The 22,269-nt window shown below is 45.7% G+C and overlaps 1 protein-coding gene across 6 annotated transcripts in view; it reads left to right on the forward strand.

Annotated features, from left to right (window-relative positions):
• The first annotated feature begins 14,228 nt into the window (after window positions 1-14,228).
• TBC1D7 (TBC1 domain family member 7) overlaps window positions 14,229-22,269 on the forward strand; it is a 28,116-nt gene continuing 20,075 nt past the window's right edge. For 5 of the 6 annotated variants that reach the window (XM_086706271.1, XM_086706272.1, XM_086706274.1 and 2 more), the window contains exons 1-4: window positions 14,229-14,448; window positions 16,248-16,367; window positions 17,600-17,680; window positions 21,041-21,228. In XM_086706271.1, coding sequence (XP_086562397.1) covers window positions 16,256-16,367; window positions 17,600-17,680; window positions 21,041-21,228 — 381 coding nt within the window. In that variant the 5' untranslated portion in view covers window positions 14,229-14,448; window positions 16,248-16,255. The remainder of the gene's footprint in view (window positions 14,449-16,247; window positions 16,368-17,599; window positions 17,681-21,040; window positions 21,229-22,269) is intronic. The other variant, XM_086706276.1, reaches the window with a different exon arrangement.

Consider the following 22,269-nt stretch of genomic DNA (forward strand, 5'->3'; position numbering starts at 1 on the left):
CATCTTTTCAAGGCCACCTAGGCAAGAAGCTCCTTGCACAATCCTCCGATGAGTAGAACCTGCCTTGCGGTGAAATAAACTGGCCCAGCTAGTCCGATTTGAGGGTCTGGAACGGCTGGACTCCCGGAATTCTCTCTTCCCATCCTATTGTTTATAGCTGAAACTTCATCCTACTGGCTAGAGGTTTACCCATACTAAAGTACAAATAGTCCCGATGAAAGCTGCTTGTTGATTTTGCCTGAAAGATACTTGACTGATCAGATCGTTTTTCAGTATGGCACCCATTTGAAAAGGAGCAGGTTTGGGGAAGGCAGAGAGGTGGGCCAAGTCTCTCTGTCTCCCCCACCTTTTTCACAAGGTTCTAGGGGTGCCTACCTTGCCCTGATTGGCCTACGTGGGGTTGATGGAAGACAGACAATCTGCACAGATAAGGGCTGGTGGGCCTTGGCGTCTGCTGATTGGTGGATGAGGGACCCCAAGACAGGGGCCAAAGTAAGAGTGAGTGGGTGGTGTGGCACTCAGGACTGCTCAGGGGGAGCAGGACTTTATTTATTTTTTTTTAATTTTTTTTCTTAAGTTTATTTATTTTTGAGACAGAGAGAGACAGAGCATGAATGGGGGAGGGTCAGAGAGAGAGGGAGACACAGAATCGGAAGCAGGCTCCAGGCTCTGAGCCATCAGCCCAGAGCCCGACACGGGGCTCGAACCCATGGACCGTGAGATCGTGACCTGAGCTAAAGTCGGAGGCCCAACTGACTGAGCCACCCAGGCGCCCCAAGGGGGAGCAGGACTTTATAGAGAAGTGGGTTCCATCGCCAGTGGTGCAGAGAGGGGGTGTGGCTCCGGCTGTGCATAGGTGGGGCCGGTAACTCTATAGTGATTCGCTAGAAAAGACGAATATACAAGGGAGCGGAGGTAGGAGGGCAAGAACTTCGTCCATGGAGAGTTGGCAGGAGCTGGAACCCTATTCAGCCACAGAAGTGTGCCAAGTGTGACGGTGCCTTCCTTTAATCCTACAACCACCCTCACTGTGGGTTACCCTCTTCCACATCCAGCGCTCAGATAGGCTGAGCAACTTGCCACGGGTAACACAGATACCAAATGATAGATGTCATAGCCTAACCAACATCTGTACGGAGAGCAGATTACATTGCAAAAGGCCAGCGATGTCTGACCACTGCTACCTTTACCCTAGCACGTCCCTCCTCTGATAGTGCTAACAATCTCCCACCGACCAGGCGCTAAGGGGAAGGGCCAGGCCAAGAGCTCCAGGCGGCATTTGAGAGACCACTTCCAAGGAGAAAGTGTTCCTGGTGATCCAAAGCAAAGAGGACTCTTTACGATCCACAGTTTGCAAACTGCAGCTCTGTGTTGATAGAAATATTCAGACCCCTTTGACTTCCCATTGGACTTGCTTGATAAACCAGGAGGACACTCATTTTTTTTATTCAAAAAATTTTAAGTTATTTTGAGAGAGAGAGAGAGAGAGAGAGAAGGAGGGAGGGGCAGAGAGAGGATCCCAAGCAGGCTCTGTGCCGTTAGCACAGAGCCCAATGCGGGGCTTGAACTCAAGAACAGGGAGATCATGACCTGAGCCGAAGTCAGACACTCAACCGACTGAGCCACCCGGGCGCCCCCCCAATAGAATATTAATTTGAGCTGAGGTCTGCAGTGCAATAAATGTTAAGGTGTACTAGCATGTTGATTTCTGGAAATGTCCTAAAATTCTAAGCTGGCTTTCCTTTAGGACTACCTATCACCCACCTGTTTAAAGTTAGACTGTCAGGGGCACCTGGGTTGCTCAGTTGGTTAAGCGTCCAACTTCTGCTCAGGTCATGATCCATGGTTGGTGAGTTTGAGCCCCACATTGGGCCCTGTGCTGACAGCTCAGAGCCTGGAGCCTGCTTCGGATTCTCTGTCTCCTTCTCTCTCTGCCCCTCCCCCACTTGCACTCTGTCTCTCTCTCTCTCTCTCAAAAATAAATAAACATTAAAAAAATTTAAAGGGGTGCTTGGGTGGCTCAGTCGGTTAAGCATCTGACTTCAGCTCAGCTCGTGATCTCACAGTTCATGAGTTTGAGCCCTGCATCGGGCTCTGTGCTGATGGCTCAGAGTCTGGAGCCTGCTTCGGATTCTGTGTCTCCCCCTCTCTCTGACCCTCCCCCACTCACACTCTGTCTCTCTGTGTCTCAAAAATAAATAAACATTTAAACATTTTTTTTTTTTAATTTTAAAATTAGACTTTCATTCTTTACATTGTGTTGAAATTCTGCTCCGACCCCAGGCAGAAAAGTTCTCACATACTCCCTTCCCCGTACCTGCATCACACATACATACGGCCTTAAATCCTACAGACAGAAGTGAGTCACCGAACACCTGTGTCACATGATGCCTGGACTTTGCACGTGTGTCGCCCGGTGCCAGTGGTCCAGGCTGGTGCCCAGTATGATCCCTGGCAAAGAATAAGGGCTTAATACATGTTTGTGGGAAGAGGGAGAAAGGGTGAACTTACATTGGGTAAGCCACCTCTGGGCTCAGCAAATGGTTTTAGGGTCCTCTTGGGAACCACACATCAGGAGAATCCAATCTGAGGAAGTGTGAGGACATAGGGGAGGAGTGCTGAGAGAGTCCTTTGGAATTGAGTCGCCTCTGATTTGAAATTTAGGATAATCGGGTCAAGCGTAAGACTGAGAGATTAGCTTCGTTTCAGGCATTTTGGAGGAGGAGTGATGGCAAAATGACTTGGATAAGGGTGGAAAATGAAGAGAGTAAAGGCTTCACAGAGATGGAAAGAGGACTAGATTCAGAATAACTTAACAGCGCTCCAAGGCTAAAAGCGCTCAGAATCGGGGGTGGGAGTGGATCTTGCTGAGACTTCTTCTTAGCCCACAAAGAGCTCTCTGATCTTCTCTCTGTCGCTGACCTTCTTCCAGATGTAAAGTTGGCACCTTTGTGTTCACATCTCTGTTCAAATTGGTTTTATGGCCTTCAAAGCAGTGGTCTTGGGGGGATATTTTTCTGGAAGTCTGTGTTCATTGGAATATAAGTTTGGCTGCATAAAACAGAGTCTAAAACAGCAGAGGCTTAAGCAAGATAAGGATATTTTTCTCTCTCGTAACAGCTAAAGCAGGAGTAGTGGCTGTTCTCGGCTAAGGTGTCATGCACCTGGCTTCTTGGTCTGGTTGCTCTGTCTTTCCTTTCCAAAGGAAGTTGACTTTGTCTGGATGGTTCTAGATGGCTCACCCCTGTCTTTGCATTCCAGGCGGCAGGAAAAAGTAAATGGGAGAACGTGTCCCTTCTCTTTGAGGGTATGACCCCAAATTTTACACATACCGCCCCTGTCACATCCTTTGGTCCAGGACTTAAGTCTCATGGCCACACCTGCCTGCAAGGCTGAGAAATTCGGTCTTGTTTCTGACGGCCCTGTGACACCCCGACAGGAAGTTCCCCCACTCTGACCCACCAAGAGCTAGCTTCCAAATTCTCAGCAGTGGCCACACCTGACTTGACTTTTGATTTAGGTCACTCCTCAAAGACCCGACTTCAGCTGTCTAAGTAGGCTCCATGTTCAGCACGGATCTCAGTGTGGGGCTTGATCCCATGACCCTGAGATCACGATTCGAGCCAAAATGAAGAGTTGGATGCTCAACCAACTGAGCTACCCAGGCGCCCCTGGGTTGTTGTTGTTGTTTTGTTTTCTTCTTTAGTAAAATATGAGTCCGATCATGTCACCCCTCTGCAGAAAGCTCCCCTCCTCATTCAGAGAAAAGGCCCAAGGTCTCACAGTCACCAGTAGGCTCCAACCACCTCCCCATTAACCTTTCTGGCTACGGCTGGCACAGCCCCGCCCTCTGCCCCAGGCTGCATGCATTCTCCTCTGACCCCTCTATATCACCTTGTATATGCGTGAAAGCATCCAATATCTGCGTGATTTTTCTGGATTCATTTGTATGTCCTTCAGTAGACGGTCAACTCCTTGGGGGCGGGGATGTGCGTTCCCGGTGCTTGGCACACAGCGGTGACTCGGAGTGTTTGCTCAATAGGAATGAACACCTGAAGCACTGCCAGGCCCCTCAGCCCTTCTTTCCCATCCCACTTTCTTGGTCGGTCTGATAAACTCGTCCACACCAGGATACAAGCGATCAGTTTGGTTGCATGTTCTGGTCCTTCCAGGGCTCCTTGCTTTCTGATAGTGGGCAGAATCGTAAGTCAAAGAAGGCATTTATAATTTTTTCTTAATGTTTATTTATTTTTGAGAGAAAGAGAGCGTGAGGGGGAGAGGGGCAGAGGGAGAGGGAGACACAGAATAGGAAGCAGGCTCCAGGCTCTGAGCTGTCAGCACAGAGCCCCATGCGGGGCTCGAACTCATGAACCGTGAGATCATGGCCTGAGCTGAAGTCGGACCCGCTCCTCCGACTGAGCCACCCAGGCACCCCCAAAGAAGGGCATTTAAATGCAGAGCAGGAGCAGGGGAGGCATGCTGGGGGGGGGGGGTGGGAATTGGGAAACACATCCTGGCAAATCATATTACACGGATGGATATCTACTCCGTGTTGGTGCACTCTGAAGCGGGTTCTCCTGAACCAAGGCAACTAAGCATTTTCCCCTTTATTTCCTCAGAGGAGGAAAACACTTGCCAGTGAGCCACGAACGGTTCACTTTTTTTCTCCTTTACCCTAACAAACTCCACCCCCATTTTAATTTTTTTTTTTTTTAATGTTTATTTACTTTTGAGAGAGAGTGAATGGGGAGGGGCAGAGAGAGAGGGAGACAGAGGATCTGAAGCGGGCTGGGTGCTGACAGCAGAGAGCCTGATGTGGGGCTCGAACTCCTGAACCTCGAGATCATGACCTGAGCTGAAGGCCAACACTTAACCGACCGAGCCACCCAGGCGCCCCACTGCCCCCATTTTAAAATTTTACTTATGCCTCGACAAGTTGTTTTTTGTTTGATTTTTTGTTGTTCCCTGAGAAATGTCACATCTTTTAGAAAAATTTTCCCCCTACATTCCTAAATAGTAACTTTTTGATACTAAAGCTGGATGGAGGAGACCAAGGGCTCACCTTTCAACTGAAAATCAGGTATTTTCTAAGGTAAGTGACTAGGAATAGATCAAGACGAAAGCCTCCTTTATTACATGGACCTCAGAATCCTTTGCGGTATCAGATGTCTGCACTTCAGCAATACCTGAGAACAGGGTTTTAAAAAGTTATTCCATACTCCATCTGTTTTTTCATAATTTTTTAGCACCTCTATGTTGTGATAACCGTGTTAGCTGCTCATTTCCACTGTAAAAGGAACCTGTCCCAAACCCTACAGACCGTTATGTCTGTGTTATGAACTCTACTGCAGTGATTTCAAGCAATCTTGAGGCGAAGAACCAGCTTTTCAAAAATAAAAAAGTCCAGTCTGCTGTGGATTTCACTTTTCTCCAATATAATAAATATACGCTACTAGGGGAATAAAATAAAGATACAAGATACAAGCCCTCAATTTTCATTATTAGATTCAACAGGCCTAAAATTGCTGTCGAATTGCTACAAGGGGGCCTAAATGCTTGCTCTGAATTTCTGTACTTCCTTGTTGCAGACCCATGATAGTTCAGGGACCAGCACTGGTCCCCAGAACACGCTTCGAGTGGCTCTGCTCTCGCAAACCAAAGTAACTTGTTTCTTACCGTGTCTTAGTTTAAAAGAAAAGATAAAAATATCTACAAGTTATTCATCTTACCCGAAATGTAAACAAACTAACAAAAACTCTCTCGGCACCAAAATGCAAACACACACACACACACACACACACACACACACACACACACACACACTCCAATAACAATACCACTTCCTGGAGACGGAATACAATGTAATGTTGAAGTATGTGGACTCTGGGACCAGATATCAACCATTTATTTACAAGTTGTGTCCACTTGAACTCATTTCCTACAAAATGTGGATGGTAATAATAACAGCAATTTCTTCAGGTTGTGAAGATAATTAAGTGGCTTAATATACACATAGCTCTTGAAATAGTAGGCACTCAAGAAATTTAGCTATTCTGCTTTTTCCTTGAGGGAATAAAGAGGTCCCTGTTGTCTTGCTCAGCGTTTCCCTCTGCAAGATGGATGTGTGGCTTTCCTGGCAAGCCCGGGCCAGCCTGCTCTTCCCCAGCATCTGGAAATACCTGGAGGCAGAACTCCAAGTCCCTCGGGTGCCTCAGGAGGAATCTCCCAACCACCTGCCGTTGCTACCCTCTGCTGCTGCTGTTGAGAATTGTACCAGGCAGTTTCTACGGCTGGAAACCGGGGAAAATCTAACCCCTCGTGGAGGGGATTCTCGATAGGCACTTTGTTCAGGATTTGATGGAATGCCCAAGAATTCATTTTAAAATGCATGTAACATCCTAGCTTTGCGGTTTTTTTTCCCCCATGGGTGTACCATCCTCGGCTGCATCTGGACATTGTCATCAAATGCTGACCTTTGTCACATCTCAGGCTTAGCTAGTTTGGGATTGAACCCGGCCAGTTCTCAAACCTGCTCCTTGCTGACTTCCTCATGTTGGCTTTTTTTGTGCCACTGTCTCCCAGATGTCCCAGATTTGAGTCCCCGGTTGGCTGCGACCTCTCATATTCTCTCAGCTGTTGGAGCCCGTCCTGCCCTCCCTCTGCAATGGTTTTTAGCACCTCCAGCAAGGCCCTCTTCCCTCCAGGTCTCTCCCCTTTATAGGTCTTTGAGATCTGTTCTAAGGTTTCCCTCGGATCTGAGTCACCTCTTCCCCTGACCGTTCTTGGTCCAAGTTCCTTCGGCCTTCTATGTCCGACCTTCCTTCTCTGAAGGCTTATCTGTCATGACACCCACACAGCCTCCACAGGCTGACTCCATTCTCCAAATACACATCGTCAACCTTTGCGGTTCGGTGGGTGCCATATCTCTTGCCAAAAATACCCCTTCTTTTCTTTTTATTAATTTTTTGTTTTTAATCATTTTTTAATTTTTTTTTTAAATTTTTTTTTTAAAATTTTTTTTTTAATTTTTTTTTTTTCAACGTTTATTTATTTTTGGGACAGAGAGAGACAGAGCATGAACGGGGGAGGGGCAGAGAGAGAGGGAGACACAGAATCGGAAACAGGCTCCAGGCTCTGAGCCATCAGCCCAGAGCCTGACGCGGGGCTCGAACTCCCGGACCGCGAGATCGTGACCTGGCTGAAGTTGGACGCTTAACCGACTGCGCCACCCAGGCGCCCCAATCATTTTTTTTTTTTTCAACGTTTATTTATTTTTGGGACAGAGAGAGACAGAGCATGAACGGGGGAGGGGCAGAGAGAGAGGGAGACACAGAATCGGAAACAGGCTCCAAGCTCTGAGCCATCAGTCCAGAGCCTGACGCGGGGCTCGAACTCCCGGACCGCGAGATCGTGACCTGGCTGAAGTCGGACGCTTAACCGACTGCGCCACCCAGACGCCCCGCCCAATCATTTTTTAATTTATTTTAAATTTTTTTTTTTTTTCAACGTTTATTTATTTTTGGGACAGAGAGAGACAGAGCATGAACGGGGGAGGGGCAGAGAGAGAGGGAGACACAGAATCGGAAACAGGCTCCAGGCTCCGAGCCATCAGCCCAGAGCCCGACGCGGGGCTTGAACTCACGGACCGCGAGATCGTGACCTGGCTGAAGTCGGACGCTCAACCGACTGCGCCACCCAGGCGCCCCTTAATTTATTTTAAAATTTACACCCAAGTTAGTTAGCATATAGTGTCACAATGATTTCAGGAGTAGATAAAACTATCCCCTTTTCTACAAATGCTGTTCCCTCCACAGCGTCTTCTCTTCCCATTCTTGGAAACACGGCTTAAACTTCTGTGCCTTTCTTTTTTTTTTTTAAGTTTATTTATTTATTTTGAGACAGAGACTGTGTGAATGGAGGAGGAGCGGGGGGGGGGAGGAGAGAGGGAGAGGGAGAGAGGGACAGAGGGAGTGGGGGAGAGAAGTAGGATGGGGAGAGAGAGAATCTCAAGCAGGCTCCGTGCTGCCAATGCAGAGCCCAATGCAGGACTCGAACCGTGAGATCATGACCTGAGATGAAGTCAGGAGCTGGATGCTGAACCCACAGAGCCACCCAGGCACCCCTCTATGGCATTTCTTACGTACTAAGGTTTCCAGTATCAAATGTGTTGTTACTTGGGTAAATTTCTTAACATTTTTTCCCCTGACAGAATGTTTTGTTGACATGTTTGGAACTAATAAAGAAAAGGATAAAAATTAAAAATAATTATTGGTCCTCTGCTTTTAACCAAGATGTAGCCTAACAAGGACAGATGTGTCTCTCACCTGAATCAACCACCCAAAAAACCTGGATAAAATAAACAAAACAGTTTTCAAGACCTTGGCTATCAGGCAACAAATGAAGTATGACCCATGATATTAACCCCAGCTTACTGCCTTGAGAGAGTTTCTAATCCATGGTGCAGTCAGGGGAGACCACTCAGGGCCTGGTGGACTCCTTGGTTTGAGGATTCAGAGCTAAGAGACCAGGGAAAGCAAAGTGACTAGAGTTCACAGGGCGGAGTATTGGAGAGGAAGGAACCACAGACAGCAAACTCCAGACATCTACAGAGGGTCCCCTTCAAGCTCCCGGTAGTGTGCTGATTGTTGCATATGTGAAAAGGGACAACCTTCGGAGGAAGAATCATCTAAAAGGATTAGAGAGAACTGTATCCACTGGATTGGGGAGAATTAGTGCCTTTTCCCACCATCCAGACTGGGAAGCCACATAATTCATGGAGCATCAGGTAGAGCACTCAGAAGTGGGAAATAATTAGCCCTGGAATAAACGCGTCTCTGGGTCCACCTAGCAAATCCTAAAAGCAAGACCCAAAAGCATCAAACTGTTTCCAAGTAACTGAATTGCATGCTAGAACAAAGCTCAAGAATATTTACAGGGACACAATTATATTCAGCACCCAAAAAGGTGAAAGTCTGGCATCCAATAAAAAGTTACCAAGCATGAAAAGAGAGAAGAAAATATCACTCATAATGGGAAGAAAAATCAAGCCACTGAAACTGTCTCCGAACCCACAGCTTCTCTCTCCTGCTTGAGCCCTGCTTATTCTCCACTGTTTTTGGAAGTTTCTTCACTTATTTTATATATATTTTTTTCTAGTTTCACTGAAAATGGAGTTTTCCTTTTTACTTTGCTGACTTTACATGCCATCTTGACACTAAAAGGGCCAAAGATTTATGCAAACTATCAGACAGGGCCAAGGCCAAATAATTTTTAGCGGCTAATGGATTCATTATTTGTTAAATCACTCCTTAAGCGCTAGGTAGCCTATGGGACTAACCATAGGGACAGTACTGAAGTCTGTAATCATATCTACATAACACACATGGTAGCACTTTTGACAGGTCAACGGAAGTCTCCCCCTACACAGGACACTCCTGTGTATTGTCATGCATCATGGAAAAGGGTCATGGAAACACCTGTAGGGTCAAATGCTGCAGGTATAAAATAGGTTTATTTTATAAATCAATAAACCTATGCAGGTTTATTAGAGAAAAACCTTCTCGTAGAAAGTAGTCAACTGCATGCAATCCCTCAAATCTAATTATCCCAGAGCTTAGGCCAGTCATAGAGGGTCCAATATTCCAATCAAGAGGGGCCCCTCTGCCCTTAATTTTTTACATATGCATTACAGTGGTGGATCAGAGTGGGGTAGAGAACTTCTATGACCCGTCAGAATAGGGGAACATCCAGAGCCCCACAGCTGCTATCTGCCTATTTGATTGAGCCAACTCAGACCCTCTGAGCCACTTCTTGGTCAAATGACCAGGAAAATGAGCCTCCACGAACATCCGAGATTTGTCTTTCTTCCGATGTTTTGGAGATGCGATTTAATACATCAAGTACCTGAATTTATATAGCCACCAATCATGATGTAATGGATTGTCATTAGATCAATTTTAATTGCTACTCAAAATGAAGACAGTTGCCTTAGAGCTATAACCTCACTGGGTCTCCATTTCTTTATCACTTGAAAAAAACACCAGGGGTTGAGGTAGATGATATTTGGTAAATACTAGCCTGCTGAAAGTGAACTCAAAATTGGAAAGCTATGATGCCATTCCTAAACATATTCTTCTGTTTTCATACCCTGAAGTCTAGGTGTCTGCACATTTAATGGGACTGGCTGACTCTGAATCCCTTCCAACCAGATTTGATGGACTGACTAGCGATACAATTATTCCCGGGATTTAGTGAGGACAGTTAACCACCAGGGGGCAGTCAGGTTACAAGGCAGTGAGAAGTGACGCCACAACCGGGCCGCAAGGTATACGGTCAGAATGAAGCGCACCTGTGACTTTGAAAAATTCACATTTCAATTAAATTTCGTGAAAATTGCATTGCCCGCTAAGATTGTGTCATCCAATTCTGGTGTGTGTGTGTGTGTGTGTGTGTGTGTGCGAGCGTGCGGAGGGGATGGTTTCCCCACACCACCACGCAACTCTGGGACACTAATTGGGTATTCTACATTTTGACTCAATTCTGACACTATCTACCCAGAGATAGCATCAGACTCCACAGATTAAGTGCTCCGTCCTACAAATGGGTGTCCCGCCACCCTTATTTCAGATTCCAGTTGGAAATCCAGGCTGTCTCCTGGGCTTCTGACTGACGAGCTGTAGACTGGAAGTTCCCACCACCTCCTCCTTGGGTTTGATTAATCTGCTAGAGTGGCTCACGGAACTAAGAGAAACACTTCACTTACTAGATTGCTAGTTTATTATAAAAGGATATAACTCAAGAAGAGCCCGATGGAAGACCTGCTTAGGGCAAGGTGTGGGGGAAGGGGCACGGGCTTCCACGCGCTCCCCGCGTGCACCACTATCCCCGAATCTGCAAGCATTCACCAACCGGGAAGCTCTCCAAAGCCCCTCCTCTTGGGGGTTTTGATGGAGGCTTCATTATACGGGCATGGGTGATTAAATCATTGGCCGTTGAGGGCTGAGTCAGCCTCCAGCCTCTCTCCCCTTCCTGGAGGTCATGGGGGCAGGACTGAAAGTCCTGACCCTTTAATCACCTGGTTGGTTTTCCAGGCAACCAGCCCCCATCCTCAGGTGTGGTTCCCAAGTCACCTCATTAACATGACGCAAGGCGTCTTTATCACTTTCTACACTTAGGACATTCCAAGGGTTTTAGGAGCTCTGAGCGCACAACATTAAAGAAGGACAGAATGGCTGCCCACTCACAGTGTGGGATCTCTTTTCATTGGAGTCTCAGTCGAGCACTTACTACGTGCCAAGCCCCGTCCCACAAACTGGGAATGCATCAGTTAACAAGGCAAAGGTTCCTCACCTTGTGAAACTGGCATTCTGGTGAGAGGCTCAATAACAACTACAATGAGTGTGCGGATTACGTTGTGTGTGAGGTGGTAAGTGATGCGGAAGAAAGGAAAAGTAGAGTGTGGGAGGAAGCTGGGATTTGGGCAATGAGTTTGCCATTTTAGGTAGGGTGGTTATAACAGGCCTGTCGGAGGAAGCATTTGACCAAAATTGAGGTCAGGGAACAGGCTATGTGGCTGTCTGGGAAAAGAGCATTTCAGGAAGGGAGAACAAACGTGAGAAAGTCCTAAGGCAAGAGGGAGCCTGATAGGTGAGGTTGAGGTAAAGAGGCACAGAGGATTTTAAGCAGAGAAAGGCCATTAAAAAAATGTTTATTGGGGCGCCTGGGTGGCACAGTCGGTTAAGCGTCTGACTTCAGCCAGGTCACGATCTCGCGGTCTGTGAGTTCGAGCCCCACATCAGGCTCTGGGCTGATGGCTCGGAGCCTGGAGCCTGTTTCCGATTCTGTGTCTCCCTCTCTCTCTGCCCCTCCCCCGTTCATGCTCTGTCTCTCTCTGTCCCAAAAATAAATAAACGTTGAAAAAAAAAATTTTAAAAAAAGAAAACGAAAAAAAGGTCACTCTGGCTGCAAAGTTAATAACAGTCTCTAAGAGACTTATTTCCTATAGAAGCTTCCAAACATTCTGTTTATCAGCTCATCAAAAAGCACAGTGAATGGCAGTTAAAGACAACCATATTGTCACCCTTCAGCTATTGGCAGCTGATGTGCATATACCCTCACTGTGCCAAGTGCCAGGCACTGAGCCAAACACTTTCTCATTTAATCCTTCCAATACCTCTATGATATTGTCACCATGATTAGCTCTATTTTAAAATTTTTTTAAAAAGTGGGGGTCGCCTGGGTGGCTCAGTCGGTTAAGCGTCTGACTTCGGCTCAGGTCATGGTCTCACAGTATGTGAGTTCGAGCCCCGTGTCCGGCTCTGTGCTGACAGCTCAGAGCCTGGAGCCTGCTTCGGATTCTGTGTGTCTCCCTCGCTCTCTCTGCCCTTCCCTGCTCACACTCTGTCACTCTCTCTCTTTCTCTCAAATCTAAATAAATAAATAAATAAATAAATATTAAAAAATTTAAAATAAAAAAAGGAAATTGTAAAATTAGTGAATTGTCCCAGTTTCAGATGAAGTAAATAAAGTGGAATTCTTGAAAGCTGTAACTTAAAGAATTCCTCCCAATTTGAAGAAACACTGCCCAAGCAAGGCTTAGTACCCCAATACTCAGGAACCAAAGACGGTGATGGTAGGGGGGTTGGGAGGACCATAAGGGCTTAGTTCCACCACCACATGCTTCTTTTAAAAGTTCTATTTAGGGGCGCCTGGGTGGCGCAGTCGGTTAAGCGTCCGACTTCAGCCAGGTCACGATCTTGCGGTCCGTGAGTTCGAGCCCCGCGTCAGGCTCTGGGCTGATGGCTCAGAGCCTGGAGCCTGTTTCCGATTCTCTGTCTCCCTCTCTCTCTGACCCTTCCCCGTTCATGCTCTGTCTCTCCCTGTCCCAAAAATAAATAAACGTTGAAAAAAAAATTAAAAAAAAAATAAATAAATAAAAGTTCTATTTAGCCGTTACACCACAAACTTATGGACACCGTAACTGGACTGACTTCCAGACCACTGATTTCAAAGTTTCCCTGTAGAGCTTGGCCTCTGTGGGGTTTGTTCTGTACAGATTTGGGCTTTTAAGGGGACAACACCCCCCTTAAAACGGACTTTTCTCTAAGGGGTACCTCTCAAGCTGTGGTGATTTAAAAACCCACCCAGGCAGTGTGCTCAGAGGGATGTCCCCAGGACCAGTGCTGGTGTGTGACAAGGTAAGGAGGGAAACTGAAAATGTTTATAAACTTCAGGAGCCATCTTACAGAGTAGTTTTATGTCTGCTGAATCTAATAAATTGGGGCTTGTATTTAGTATACCTTGGTTTTAAACCTCACTTTCCATAGAACTTCATTTTCTAGTGTTTAACGTGAGAGCCTGAATAGACACATATAAAAATAGGACTCTGACCCACAACTTGCAGCAACCTAGCTACAAAACCAACCCCTTATCTATAGTCATCTGCCTAGCAAGCCTGCCTGCTAGAAGTCAGACTTGCAGGAAGCCGGGCTGCTGGCTTCAATAACCACCCAGGAAGGTAAACAATAAAGACTGTAACAATTGCCCCCAAATGTCCAGGACGTGATTAACAACTCACAGCTTCCCTAATCTTTCTCCCGACCTGGGTCCAACGAAAGCCGTACATGGCTAACTGGCGATGGCCAGGGATCACACAGCACGTCCCACTTCTAACTAGTCTCCCTACCGCTTCCCCTGCAGCCTCCAACGAGCGCACGCCTGAAGCATTCCTTCCCTTTTTTCTCCACCAACCGTTCCCACTCCTCTGCCTGCCTTTGATTTTCTGCCAAAACTCAAGTGATGGTGGCTCTCTTGCATAGCAAGCTCTGAATAAATTGCCTTTGCGTTTCTCGTGTGGTTGGTCTTTACTTGTTTCCACATAGTGGACGGAGAAAAAGGAAATAAAGCAGGAGTCTTCCACCGCAGACGGGGCCGAGGAGCTTTCCCCGCCCTCCCATGCAGGCGGGGACCTTAAGGACCGGAGAGGAGAGAGCATCCCAAACACTAGCCAGGACGTAAGGAATAAGGTGGTTGCCAGATTCTTCGGACCAGGAGTGGAAAATTAGAGGACCGCTACCACTGCCAGGCGCCGCGGAGAGAGTCTAAGCCCACAACGCCAGATCCTCTCTGCTCTCCAAAGCGTCCCGGTCTCAGGGCGCGAGTAGAACTTTGCGCATGCTCCACACGCACGCGCACTCTCGGCACCGCCCCTCCGAGCGGGTGCTGACGTCACGTCCGGCGACGGCGGAGGCGAAGGGGCGCTGGCTAACCGGGCGCAGGTGCCCCGTAGCCTCCCTCCGCCCCGGGTGCCGCCCTCGGGCGCGCCCGTCCCCTCGGCGGCCTTCACGTCGCCTCCGCTGCCCGCCGGCCGGTCAGCGCGCTGGGCCTGGTTTCCGCCGCCTCCCCCCGGACCACTTAGTCTCAACCCGGGTGTGGTTTCCACTGCTAGAGGTGAAGCATAACAGGGGGACCTGGGGTCGTGGAGCAGGGTGTGTTGACTTTTCCTCAGGTGGACGCTCAGGGGCCGGCGTGTAAATTACAGGATTTTCCTCCGGGAGGACCTGTAGCCATCGTAGTGCAATCTGAGAATCGTGTGTGTAGGTAACGGGCACCGCACCGCCCTGCAGCTGTTTGCTGCTTTTAAAGAAATCCCCGAACTCATTTGGCGTTTTAGTGCTTTGGAATTTTTTTTTTTAATTTTTTTAATGCTTATTTATTTTTGAGAGAGAGAGCGAGCGAGCATGAACACGGGAGAAGCAGAGAGATAGGAAGGCACAGAATCAGAAGCAGGCTTCAGGCTCAGAGCTGTCAGCACAGAGCCCGACGCGGGGCTCGAACTCACAAACCGCGAGATCACGACCTGAGTCAAAGTCTGATGCTTACCCGCTGAGCCACCCTGGAATTTTTGTTTTTTGTTTCGTTTTTGTTTTTGTTTAAAACGTGTGGTCCCCAAAGCTCAGAACCCTTTAGAATTTCTCCTTTTTAACGAATCTTTACCTTTCCTGAGACCGAAGGGGTGCAGAGTTTTCGATAAGGAAGACCTTGGCTTGTCTGGAACTCAACCCTCCCTTCCTCGCTGGGGACTTGTCAGGATTTCTAAAACCTGAGGATTAGACTCCTTTTTGCACTGACATTTTAAGTATTTGATTTCAGGCAGTGTAATACTTTCTGCAAAATGCCTTACATCCATTTTATTCTTAAAATGCCAACCTAATCTCACCTTTCCCCCGATGTCTTGCAGTCAGTTCTATGAACATTATTGTGAAAGAACCTGACACTGCTGAACTTTTTGAGTCCCAATGCCAGATTTTAAGTCGTTATTCTGTCTTCAGTTCTGTGGCATCGTTTATTAATAGGCTTCACTCCTGCCCCCCTTCTGGTTTACAGTTCAGTGCTGTTCGTCTCTTGTGGGCTCTGATTTCGATAACTGCATTTGGTAGGATTGTGTTTAAAGGAAAACTAAGTGAGAAGCTTGTTTTGTTGTTGTTGTTTTTACTTTTTTTGTAGTTTAGTTTTTTATTTCACAGAATGCCCATTTGAAAGTACGGCTAAGCAAAAGAAAGGAAATCACCCGGAATCCTACCTAAAGACACAATGCCAGCATTTTAGAATACAGTTTCGTTTTTTTAATGCAGAATATTTGTAAAAACAAAAACAATTCCTAGTGGAGACTGTTTGGTAACCCCTTTTGTATGACGTCTTATCCTCGTATTTCACTAGTGTTTTGTTTTTTTTTTTTTCCTTCTTTTCTTTGAACGTGTATAATGGCCAGGAACTCCCATAAGTAAAGTAGGAGCCTTAGTGCATGCACCTTGTGAAATCTATTTTAGCAGCTCAGAGGACTTTAGTTTTATGTCCTGGTTTTTGGCCAAGGAACATAGGTGAGGTGGTGTTAGTTGTTTAAAATGAGACATTTAGGAGCGCCTGGGTGGCTCAGTATTTAAGTGACTCTTGATTTCAGATCAGGTCATGATCTCATGGTTTGTGAGATCCAGCCCTGTTCATCTCTGTGCTGACAGCGTGGAGCCTGCTTGGGATTCTCTCTCTCTCTCTGTCTGTCTGTCTCTCAAAATAAATGAATAAACATTAAAAAAATAGATAATGTTGAGTCCTGTGCAAAGGCAGCCAGTTTATTTTAGTATATTGAATTCGTGGGGAAGTTTGAGAAAATCATTGGAAAAGTTCCCAAATTGTCCAGTCTCTGTTTTTAAGCTCACTCTTTCCCTCTCCCTACTCTTTCTCTCTCCAAGAATGAAACATGACTGACGACTCTCAGAGAAACTTCCGTTCAGTGTATTATGAGAAAGTGGGGTTTCGTGGAGTTGAAGAAAAGAAATCATTGGAGATTCTCCTAAAAGATGACCGGCTCGGTGAGTTTTACAAGTTAGATTGAGGTTATTGGGTTTTAGTCGTCCCAGCAGTCCTGAAAGAAGTGGTATCTTTTTTTTTTTTTTCAACGTTTTTATTTTGTTTTTGGGACAGAGAGAGACAGAGCATGAACGGGGGAGGGGCAGAGAGAGAGGGAGACACAGAATCGGAAACAGGCTCCAGGCTCTGAGCCATCAGCCCAGAGCCTGACGCGGGGCTCGAACTCACGGACCACGAGATCGTGACCTGGCTGAAGTCGGACGCTTAACCGACTGCGCCACCCAGGCGCCCCAGAAGTGGTATCTTAAAAGACATTCAGAAGTATTTGTTACCTGCTGTATTTTTTAGTGATAGGATAACAGGTAAATGGTGTATTTTGGGAGAGGTTATGGATTTTTCAAGCTTCTATTTGCTGAGGCTGAGTCGGATGTCTTTGAAAGGACTGTTAAGAAGGCTGTGGTACTTTTTCTCATATTAGACCCATATATTTCCTCTGTTTTCAGAGCTGTTATCATAGCTTCTGGGTAAATTCATAACTCTCCCCACGATTTTTCTCCGAGGCAAATACCGTGAGACTACATTATGTGTTGACATCTTAGTTGCTTTGTAGTAATAACAAGGTCTGTTCTGCTGACTAAAGTAAAATAAACTGAACCATAGGTAAAAATAGTACTTTATATGCATAGAATGCTTCTAAAATTTCAAAACCATTTCCCTCCTGATCTTTGTGTTTTAAGCATGGCTGGAATTTGACAAGCACAGGGAATTGAGGTTCAGGACAGTTGAGTGTGGTTTATTGGAGAATGTGGGGATCTAAGGGCTGACCATGCCATTCACTAGCTCTGCTAACTAAAGTCACTTACCTGCTTGGGGCTTCAGTTTCTGCAGCTTTAAAACAATAACTACCCAACAAGCTTGCAGTGTGGATTAAATGAAATTCTGTAAATAGTAACTACTGCTAATGTGACACAGGGAACGTAGTAATGTATGCAACATGCATCTCCTAGGCTATGAAGCACTGATTGTTTTCAAGTAGCCAGTTGGTGAAACACCCAGGCTAGAAATCAGACCAGTGTTGCCTTTTCTAGATTTACTGACTGTAGTGGACATCCTCTGGAGAACTGTCTTACTGTACTTGAATTAAACAAACAAACAAACAAACAAAAAACCGAAATGCACTTCCGCGTCGTCAGCATAAAGTTTCTAACCAATTGTTCTTTGTTTCTTCCTCTAGATATCGAGAAACTTTGTACTTTTAGTCAGAGATTCCCTCTCCCGTCCATGTACCGTGCGTTGGTATGGAAGGTGCTTCTAGGTATGAGACCCAAGAGTTGGAAGATTTATCTTCAAAAATGTTGAGTGATGGGATATTTGTCATTCTTATCAGTCAGGAAAGAGAGGATTCTTCTAGGCCCTTTGCTGCATATTGGGCCTAATGTCAGGAGACTGAATTATTGCTCACTGTGAAAGCCTTTGAGAAGGTGATTTCAGTAGCAGTACGTTAAATATTACTCTACGGGCGTCAGTAATAATAGAAGAGGAAGTAAGGTGTGTTCCTGAAACAAGGTGCGGGGAGAGCATTGGACTGGAGAAAGAGCTGGCCTGGGCTTCACTGTCAACTGGGTAAACCTGAGGAAGACCCCGGCTAGGCCTCAGCTCTTGCACCTGTAAAATGAGGTTACTGAGCTAAATTAAATTAACTCCTAGGTTGTGGCTCTCAATTTGTTATTTCTGTGATTCCCAGCTCTAGGGGGTCTAACTTCCTGATGAGTGCTAGCAGAGTCAGAAAGAAATGGAGGAGTTTTTACTTCCTAGAAGCATAAATGGATACATTCCAGTGACGAGTGGCTGAAGGAGAAGGAGAAATGCGCCTGCTCAGTTTCTGTGGGAGAAAAAGTGTATTAGGGGCCACAGGTGACTGGCCTTTTGAGCCAAGTGTTTTTTTCTCGATTTCTGCTGGGCCTGCTGATGCTTATAATACCTGTCCGTTGCCATCCTCCTTTTCTTTCTTCCTTAAGCAAACAAATAATTCGAGTAATCGCCAAATTCTCCTGTGAGGTAGGTATTAATATCCCAGTTTTGCAGATGGGGAGAAAAGACTGCAAGGCTAAATCCCTTGCCTGGGGCCTTCTAGTCTGTAAGTGGCAGAGCTAGGATTCGAACTTAGGTTGGTGGAGCCCGTTTGAAGGTAAGATAGACTGTCGACCTCATTCTCTTTCCAAAATGTACTGTATTTGCAGGACTTGAGACATCTGCTGTCCTAAGTCTGATTATGTAATGTGGAGGCAGTGAGCAAGCACAGTCCATTCTAGAAAGTGGAATGCCTTGCTTTGTTGTGCATCCCGACAGTCTTTGAGCACTCGTATGTCTGGTGGGTAACAGTGCAGTTACTGCCCAGAGAGCAGGTATCAACTATTTTAGTTTTTCTTACATCTTGAGCCTTTGTTCTTAAATATTGGTGTTTCCAGTGGCCATCAAAATAAATGCCTTCCAGGGATGCTGACACTCTTTCTGCTGGGAAATACTATGTGTCTTATTAGTTACTAACACCAGTGGATTGGGTGGGAGACGTACAGTTGTGCTTTGTGACACCTCGAGAGTGTCCAGGCTTGTTCGTCACCCCTGTTTTCCCCACTTGTCTTTACCAGGTAAGTCTTTGTTGTTATTTTTGTGGTAAAGACACTGGAGATTTGGAGCCGCCATGCCGTGTAAGGAGACGGGCTGACTCTTCCTAGAACAGGGGTTGATTACTCAGGGACCTTGTCAGGCCTGCTGATACCATTTCAGGTAACTATCAGAACTTTAGAACTAGCTCTTTGAGGTTGAACATGGGAGGCACTGTGCTGCCTCAAGTAGTATGAGGAGGGTGTAATTACAGCTGTTTAATCTTTATTAGCCCAGATTTGGAGGACATGTTAGTGTATTCCCTTGGCTTTTGCGGAAGCCTGGTACGGAACTCCAAAGCTAAGGTAGGTGAAGCTTTCTGTCAGGACAAAGAACATTTAAGCGAGTTAGGTTCTGATGTTAACATTGCGTCATGTTAGCTAAAGTCTCTTGTGCTCACCCACCTTTTGTTTTCCAGACTGTTCTTTAGCATACTGTATCTGTGGTGTTTTCTACTAAAAGAGTGATCCTTATCAGATATACGCTAACACACTAGCTTAGTATGTGTTGTGTACTTTCGAAGCACTTTATATAATTTTTTATTCATTACAGCAACTGTATGACACATATTATTAGTCTCATTTTTCAGATGGAGAAGCTCAGCCTTCTCTGAGGGGAGATTGAGTAAGTGGCCTACAGCCGTCCAGCCACTTAATTGTGGAGTTAGAGTTCAAACCCAGGAACTTGGACTCCAGAGTCCATGTTCCTGTACAGTCTTGTTACATTTAATGAGGCCGGAATAAATACGGTTTTTTTTTTTTTTTTTATAGCAGAATTTAGAGCCTTGAAAATTCATTGTCAGCGTTTTACAAACCTGTTTGACCCTGGCATCCTTCTTTTCATGCGGGCTTTTAGGGCTCGTGTTGTGCAGAGGACGCTCGGTGAGATGCTTACCCATCCCATTTCCCACCTCTGACAGCTGAGGAAACAAGTTCCCAGAGAGACACTTTGAGAGTCCTGGTGTTCTCACACATGGGACTAGAAACTATGTTTGCTAAAAGCCTGTCCGGTGCTCCTCCCACTATGCTTTTTCCATGCCATTTGTTTGTAAAAAAGATGGTTTTTGCCCCCAAACCTCATAGGTAGGCATGTTTAAATGAGTCAGCATGAAATGGCATCAGAATATGATGTAAGGTGGTCTCATCAGTGAAAATCAGAGATTTCTGTGGTCCCGAAGCTAGGCTACTTTGTGAGCAAGTTTTGATCATCGGGGAAGAGAAGGATTTGATACGTTGGTGCTGGTCCTGAGATGAGGGGCCTGTATGGTTGGCTAGGGCAGCCATAACTAAATACCACAGACCGGGCTGCTTAAACAACAGTTTATGTTCTCTCAGTTCTGGAGGCTGAGAAATCCAAGATCACGGTGCTGGCTGGTTTGGTTCTTGGTGAGGCCTCACTTGGCTTGTAGATGGCCACCATCCCAATCTGTCCCCACATGGCAGAGAGAGAGCAAATGTATCTCTTCCTTCTCTTGTAAGGGCCGGAGCTCTGTTGGATTGCAGTCCACCCTTACAGCCTCATTTAACCTTAATCTCCTTCTAGGCACTGTCTCTACATTTAGCCACACTGGGGTGGAGCTTTAACATCTGCATTTTGGGGGAAGCAGTTCAGTGCATAGCAGGAGCAACATGCAACAACTGGAGACCGGTCTGTAGGAGCCGAGGGTGGCCCCGGGCTGACAACCATACATTTAATTAAATCGTCTTGATGATTGATGTGGTTATCTTGAGTTTAAGTGGCACACTTACTCAAGGGCTTTATGATGCCATTTCATTTCTCTTAAATATCAATGATGCAGGTACCATTGAAATAATGATAGTACTTAAAATTTAAGATTGTTTTATATAGAGAGAATTTCTAAAACAGAATCTGTATGGTAACTAAATATCTGTGTGATTCTAGTCTGATTGTAATGGGCAGCTTCTCACTTGATTCTCTCCAATAAAGGGGCGATTTGGATTTGCATCTCAGTGTTTTTGCACTTTCCTTCCCCCCCTCCGTCTCCATATAGGGATCCTGCCTCCACACCATGAGTCCCATGCCCAGGTGATGTTGTACCGCAAGGAGCAGTACTGTGACGTCCTTCACGCCCTGAAAGTCGTTCGCTGTGTCACTGAGGCCACGCCTCAGGTTGAAGTCTATCTCCGCATGTACCAGCTGGAGTCTGGAAAGTTGCCTCGAAGTCCTTCCTTTCCACTGGTTAGTGGTACTTTTGTTGAACACTTAGTTCAAGTCTAGACTGTCCCATCCTGCTAGCATTTGACTACACTACATCATATTTTACCTTAGAAACTCTCAGTGGCTCTCCTCTCTCTGGGCAATAAAAGCCATACATCTTTCCCTGGCGTTCGTGGCCCTGCACATTCCTACTCAATCTAATTTTTTAAAATACATTTTATTTTGAAATAATTGCAAACTTGCAAGAATACTACTAAGAAATCCTATATACTCCTTACCCAAGTTTCTCCATCATTAATATCTTACCATGTTTGCTTTGTTGTTTTCCCTGTGTTATGTGTACATATTTTCTTCTAAACCATATGAAAATAAGATGCAGACAAGATATTCCATTACTTGAAATTCCTTCAGTATATACTTCCTAAAGAAAATAAAACTCCCCTAGGTCACCACAGTATAGGATAATCATAGTATAATCATTGAAAACAAGAAGTTTACATTGATACAGTATTAAGAACTGATCTTCAGACTCCATTCACATTTGACTAGTTGTCCCAATAATGCCCTGTATCACCGACCAACAAGAAGTTTTGTTCAGAACTTATCAGACTTTCTTACCAAACTTTCACCCACTAGTTTTAACCTTTGTTGATGATTTAAAAAATATTTTAAGTGTTTTAACTCTTCATTTAAAAACCATTTGAGAAATAGAAAAACTGGCAAAAATAGTATAGTGTTCCCATGTACTTTTACCTAGTGTCTTCACATGTTTCATCTTACATAATTATCAAACCCATAAAGTTATCGTTGATAAAATACCATGAAGCTGTAGACCTTACTGAATGTCCTGCTGCTTTCCTTTTCTGGGTCTAGAATCCAGTGTGGGCTCACAGGTGGCATTTATTGCCACATCTTCGTCTCCTTTCATCTGGAAAAAGTTCCTTGGTCTGTCTGTGATGACCTTGACACATTTGAAGAGTACTGGGCAGTAGAGCGTGTCTTAGTTTGGGTTCATTTCTTGCTTCCTCATGATTAAAATTCGATTATGAATTTTTGGCAGGA

The sequence above is a fragment of the Puma concolor genome, chromosome B2 (assembly GCF_028749965.1).
Source record: "Puma concolor isolate L17-30 chromosome B2, mPumCon1.1.hap2, whole genome shotgun sequence".
NCBI classification, from domain to species: Eukaryota; Metazoa; Chordata; class Mammalia; order Carnivora; family Felidae; genus Puma; species Puma concolor.